This window comes from Rhincodon typus, unplaced genomic scaffold (assembly GCF_021869965.1).
Source record: "Rhincodon typus isolate 14 unplaced genomic scaffold, sRhiTyp1.1 hic_rhity00000231, whole genome shotgun sequence".
NCBI lineage: Eukaryota > Metazoa > Chordata > Chondrichthyes > Orectolobiformes > Rhincodontidae > Rhincodon > Rhincodon typus.
In genome coordinates, this window is record NW_025965869.1 from 95,043 (window position 1) to 101,549 (window position 6,507).

The 6,507-nt window shown below is 50.1% G+C and overlaps 1 protein-coding gene across 1 annotated transcript in view; it reads left to right on the plus strand.

Annotated features, from left to right (window-relative positions):
- The window catches only part of LOC125488299 (semaphorin-4B-like), a gene marked incomplete at both ends in the record, with an annotated part of 6,536 nt that extends 1,201 nt beyond the window's left edge, over positions 1–5,335 (plus strand). The window contains 4 exons of the mRNA XM_048621244.1: positions 303–410; positions 783–919; positions 2,564–2,742; positions 5,224–5,335. Of these exons, the coding sequence (XP_048477201.1) occupies positions 303–410; positions 783–919; positions 2,564–2,742; positions 5,224–5,335 (536 nt within the window). The remainder of the gene's footprint in view (positions 1–302; positions 411–782; positions 920–2,563; positions 2,743–5,223) is intronic.
- Between the last annotated feature and the right edge of the window lie 1,172 nt (positions 5,336–6,507).

Consider the following 6,507-nt stretch of genomic DNA (forward strand, 5'->3'; position numbering starts at 1 on the left):
AGGGGTTTGGGTCCATTGGGATTGTGTACAGTGGGAGTGAATGGGAAAAGGGTTTGGAAGGTTTGGGTCCATTGGATTGAACTTACAACAGAGCACAGCGACATGTCTTGTGTCAGGACTGTACTCTGTCCTGACATAGCCACACACTGCTGCTCCTGCGTTGGGATTAGCCCTAACCTTAAGGCACTGATCCCTGGGTGGCTGACTGGGACAGGCTGCCTGTATGCCAGTGTTAATGACCTGAGTGGTAGCGGAAATCCAGTTGGATTTCATCTTAATGCTTCTCAATCTCTTGACCACAGACGGAAGCCTCTACTCAGCGATCGGTCACTCCTCCCTCGGCAGCGGTGCGATCCAACGAAGCTACGGACGGCTGAAGAGTTTGAGGACTGAAGACAAGTGGCTTCAAGGTAAGTGCGGAACAAACCAGAGAGAGAGAGAGAGGACACTCTACTAACTGATACAAGGCACCGTACTTTCTCCAGATTAGAGCTGGCCGGGAGATGGGTTCCGATGGGAGATGGGTCCCGATGGGAGATGGGAAATGGTACAGTGCAGGATTTTGACTCAGTGGGCACCACACTCTTGCAGACTTCCACCCAACTCTCGATCCAGGTCAATGCTCCTATAGCTAGCACTGTCCAGGGTCCTGCCTCTCCGACTGAGGCTCCATCTCTCAGAATACACTGGCCTGTGCTCTCCAACACAGACTGGTTTCCCCGTGCCCCCTCCTCAGACTTTGCTGTTAATGCATGACCAGTTATCGCTTCTTCTGTTCCCAGATCCAAGGTTTGTGGGATCCGCCTGGATTAGGATGAAGGACAGCAGCAAGGACGAGATCTACTTTTTCTTCAGTGAGTCTGATGGCGGTGAGGTTTCGGTGGGAGCCGTCAGGTCCTGCATTGGACGGGTGTGCAAGGTAAAGCTCAGGATCAAAGCATTAAACCAGATCCCGAGATTAGCTCAGGACTTCCTTCATTACAGTCTCTGTCAAAGTAGACAGACGCCTCTGCCCATTACAGTCCCAGTAAAATACAGGAAGGATCCTCTGTCCGTTACAGTCCCGGTAAAATACAGGCAGGGGCCTCTGTCCGTTACAGTCCCAGTAAAATACAGACAGGATCCTCTGTCCGTTACAGTCCCAGTAAAATACGGGCAGGGGCCTCTGTCCGTTACAGTCCGAGTAAAATACAGACCGGATCCTCCGTACTTTTACAGTCCCGGTAAAACACAAACAGGAGCCTCCATCCATTACAGTCCCGGTAAAATACAGACAGGATCCTCTGTCCGTTACAGTCCCGGTAAAATACAGACAGGATCTTCTGTCCGTTAGAGTCCTGGTAAAATACAGACAGGGACCTCTGTCCGTTAGAGTCTAGAGGAATTAGGGGACATGATGGCCTAGTGGTATTATTGCTGGTCTGTTAATCCAAAAACACAGATAATGTCCTGGGTTCAAATCCCACCACAGCAGGAATTCAATAAAAAAGAAGTCTAGAATTAAGATAACAAGGTGTAGAGCTGGATGAACACAGCATCAGAGGAGCAGGAAAGCTGACGTTTTGGGTCTGGAACCTTCTTCAGAAATGGGGGAGGGGAAGGGGATTCTGAAATAAATAGAGAGAGAGGGGGAGGCGGATGGAAGATGGATAAAAGAGCAGATAGGTGGAGAGGAGACGGACAGGTCAAGGAGGCGGGAATGGAGCCAGTAAAGGTGAGTGTAGGTGGGGAGTTAGGGTGGGGGTTTCTGAAGAAGGGTCAGACAGCATCAGAGGAACAGGAAAGCTGAAGAAGGGTCCAGACCCAAAACGTCAGCTTTCCTGCTCCTCTGATGCTGCTTGGCCTGCTGTGTTCACCCAGCTCTACACCTTGTTATCTTGGATTATTTCCAGCATCAGCAGTTCCCACTATCTCTGGAATTAAGAGTTTAGTGATGACTGTGAATCCATTGCTGATTGTCAAGAAAAAAACCCATCTGGATCACTAAATGTCTTTTGGGAAGGAAACTGCCATCCTTACCTGGTCTGGCATACATGTGACTCCAGACCCACAGCAATGTGGTTGACTCTAAACTGCCCTCTGGGGCAATTAGGGACAGGCAATAAACGCTGCCTAGCCAGCGACACCCTCATCCCGTGAATGAATGAGAAAAGGAACTCAGTCAATGTAGACCAGGCCCTATGGACATTACTGTATCTGGTGTGTGCAGTTTGGGGAGGGGGGAGGTGGGGTTATAGGCCTGAAGAACCTCTCTGAGAGTAGAGCCTCAAGCTGAGGCTCGAATGGGAGATGTGTGAGCTTTCAAACTGACCTGAGGAGACTGAAAACGTCCTGCAATTCCTGGGGAGAGAATGGAATTTCACCGAATTTCAATTCAGCTAACGCATTGGAAGAATGAATTAGAGCCGGTGTAGGCTTACAATTGGCCAATGGTGTTCGTGATTTGGACTCTCTTGAGTTGCTATTCCCAAACTAAGCCCAGACTAGGAGCCATTTCCCAAAGGCGTAACTGTGCCTTATATTCGACCCCCCTTTACTTTCCGCTCTCCGCTGCCTCCTTCAGGTTGATGAGGGGACATCGAAGAACACTCGAGACTCCTGGACCACTTTCTTAAAGGCTCGGCTAGTCTGTGGCTTCCCAACCGAGCTGAGGTACTTCAACAATATTCAAGACGCCGCTGTCCTCCATGTGGAAGACGAGCCTCACAGGAGCACGGTGTACGGGATCTTTTCCAGTTTGTGGTGAGTGCAGGGGGAGCACGGGGAATGGAGACATCATGTGGCCCATTACCCCATTAGTGTCGCTGGGGTCAAAATCCTGCAATTCCCTCCCTAAGGGGCATTGTGTGTCTGCCCACGGCATGTGGACTGCAGCGGTTCAAGAAGGCAGCTCACCCCCACCTTCTCAAGGGGAATTAACGATGGGCGATAAATGCAGGGCCACCAAGACTGAATAGAGTCATAGAGCTGTACAGCACGGAAACAAACCCTTCAGCCAAACTCGTGCATGCTGACCAGTTATCCGAAATTGATCTGGTCCCATTTAGGTCAATAGAGGTGTACAGTGCGGAAATAGACCCTTCGGCCCAACCCGTCCATGCTGGCCCAGATATCCTAAATTAATCTAGTGCCATTTGCCAACATTTGACCCATATCCCTCTAAACCCTTTCTATTCATGTACCCATCCGTGTTGTAACTGTACCAGCCTCCACCACTTCCTCTGGCAGCTCATTCCACACACGCACCACCCTCTCTATGAAAAAATTGCCCCTCAGGTCCCTTTTAAACCTTTCCCCTCTCACCTTAAACCTATGCTCTCTAGTTTTGGACTCCCCCACCCCAAGGGAAAAAGATGATCGAATCCCTACAGTGTGGAAACAGGCCCACACCACCCCTCCAAAGAACATCCCACCCAAACCCATTCCCCTAACCCTGCATTTCTCATGCCTAACGCAACTAACCTGCACATCCCTGGGCACTACGGGGCAATTTAGCACGACCAATCCACCCTAACCTGCACATCCCTGGGCACTACGGGACAATTTAGCACAGCTAATCCACCCTAACCTGCACATCCTTGGGCATTACGGGACAATTTAGCACGGCCAATCCACCCTAACCTGCACATCTTTGGACTGTGGGAGGAAACGAGAGCAAACCCACACAGACACAGGGAGAACCTGCAAACTCCAAGCAGACAGTCACCCAAGGCTGGAATTGAACCTGGGTCCCTGGCGCCATGAGGCAGCAGTGCTAACCACTGAGTCACCGTGCCACCTATTCTTGGCTATTCACCCTATCCATGCCCCACATGATTTTATAAACTATAAGGTCACCCCTCAGCCTCCAACAGTGCAGGGAAAATAGCCCCAGCTTCTCCCTATCGCTCAAACCCTCCAACCCTGGCAACATCCTTGTAAATCTTTTCTGAACCCTTTCAAGTTTCACAACATCCTTCCTATAGCAGGGAGACTAGAATTGAATGCAGTATTCCAAAAGTGGCCTAACTAATGTCCTGTACAGCTGCAACATGACCCTCCCAACTCCTGTACTCAATGCACTGACCAATAAAAATAAACTTACCCCTACCTTCAATGTATGTGGACCCTCTCCCCACCCCCACCCTGCGTAGTGCCTATTTTGCCCCATGGGTACAAGCTATGAATAAGGTTACACTCTCGAAAAGTGATCTCACATACAAGTCTCTGCACAAATCCCAATTTTTACACACACCACAGGGACTAATGAGAATTTGTGGCAAGACTTTGCAAAGCACAGAGACTTGGGAGTCAAGCTAAGGATTCTCTTAAGGTTAACATGCAGGTTCAGTTGGCAGTTAGGAAGGCATATGCAATGTTAGCATTCATTTTGAGAGGGCTAGAATACAAGAACAGGGATGTACTGCTGGGGCTGTGTAAGGATCTGGTCTAGATCATGTTTGGAATATTATGAGCAGTTTTGGGCCCCGTATCTAAGGAAGGATGTGCTAGCCTTGGAGGGGGTTTAGAGGGGGTTCTCAAAAATGATCCTGGGGATGAAGAGCTTGTCATACGAGGAGTGGTTGAGGACTCTGGATCTGTACTCGATGGAGTTTAGAAGGATGACGGGGGGAATCTGATTGAAACTTATAGAATACTGGGAGGCCTGGACAGACTGGATATGGAGAAGATGTTTCCACGAGTGGGAGAGACTGGGACCCCAGGGCACAGCTTCAGGGTGAAGGGACGACCCTTTAGAACTGAGATGAGGAGGAATTTCTTCAGCCAGAGGGTGGGGAATCTGTGGGACTTATTGCTGCAGAGGGCTATGGAGGGCAAGTCATTGAGTGTCTTCAATACAGAGTCAGAGAGGTATACAGCATGGAAACAGGCCCTTCAGCCCACCTCGTCCATGCCGACCAGGTTTCCTAAACTGACGAGTCCCATTTACCTTCCATGTCCCTCTAAACGTTTCCTATCCATTAGGACAGACATGGATGGGTTCTTGATGAGTGAGGGGGGAATCAAAGGTTACAGGGGGAAGGCGGGAGAGTGGGGTTGAGAAACACATCGAATGGTGGAACAGACTCGATGGGTCCAAATGCCTAACTCTGCTCCCTTTTCCAAATGTCTCATGGAGGACCATCTTCGATGGTCAAACCGCGAATGCGATGCCTGATCACAAACATGGTGGGGTAGTGCGGGATGGTGTTACTGATCCTTCTGGTGTTCTCTATTCTACAGGAACTCCACTGCAATCTGTGCCTACACACAAGCGGACATAGACAGGGCGTTTAAAACCTCCAAGCTGAAGGGTTTCACTGGCAACCTGCCTGCAAGTCCAAGGCCAGGAACGGTACGGTGCCAAGGGACACGGAGATTCCACACACCTCCCCATCGCCCCCCCCACAACGCCCCCCAGCACCCCAGCCCTCCTGTGGCCAGAGGGTCATGTGCAGGGGGTGTCGTCGACGGAGGGGCATGTTTCCGTACAGCCTTAGCTGCTGTGAGGCCACACTGCGGTCAAATAGCCCAATGCGGGCACACGCCAACTTGCTGGTGGTGATGGGTCAGGCTGGTACCGACACTGGGGAGCGAGCTAGAGATGGTAATCTAATCAGGAGGGTCACAGATACGCGGGAGGGAGTCACAGACTGGAATCTAATCGAGGGTTCAGGGTGGTATATATACAGAATGACAGATACCCCGGGAGGGAGTTACAGACTGGAATCTGATCGAGGGGTTCGGGGTGGATTACATACAGAATAACAGATACCCCGGGAGGGAGTTACAGACTGGAATCTGATCGAGGGGTTCGGGGTGGTTTATATACAGAATAACAGATACTCGGGAGGGAGTTACAGACTGGAATCTATTCGAGGGGTTCGGGTGGTTTATATACAGAATAACAGATACCGGGGAGGGAGTTACAGGCTGGAATCTAAATGAGGGGATCAGGCGAGTTTATGTATAGAATATCAGATACACGGGAGTCAGTTACAGACTAGAATCTGATCAAGGAACCATATTTCTTGTCCACCCCAATCCAGAATGGGACTCCTCAATAATTGTTCAGGCTAACGAGTATAAATACAGCTTACTAAATCTGAATGCTGATGAGAATTGGAGGGCTGCTTCAGAGGGTTCTCTCACTTTTTAGACGTCAGAACTGTTGCAAGAATACCACGTTTGAAAGGGAACAGCAATTTACACCGCATGGGAGAAAGGGGCCGGATTGGTATAATGACACACCTGGGTTTGCTGGAGGGTAGATGCACTGACTTCTTTGGGGGCAATTGGTCCACGTTTGGGGCATCATGTCATTTTCTAAACTGTGCAACAACCCCTTGACTGATGAGAGTCAAACTTAGCCAACCAACCAGCACCCATGGCTGTTCTCCCTGCTAAACGTGGCGTTACTTGTGGCTGTTCTGATAAGTGCAGGAAGGAAAACTTCCGCGCATCGGTAAGCTTGGCTAGGAGCAAAGTTTCGTTTGCACCGCTCTCCTCTCGTTCCTGTAGTGTGGC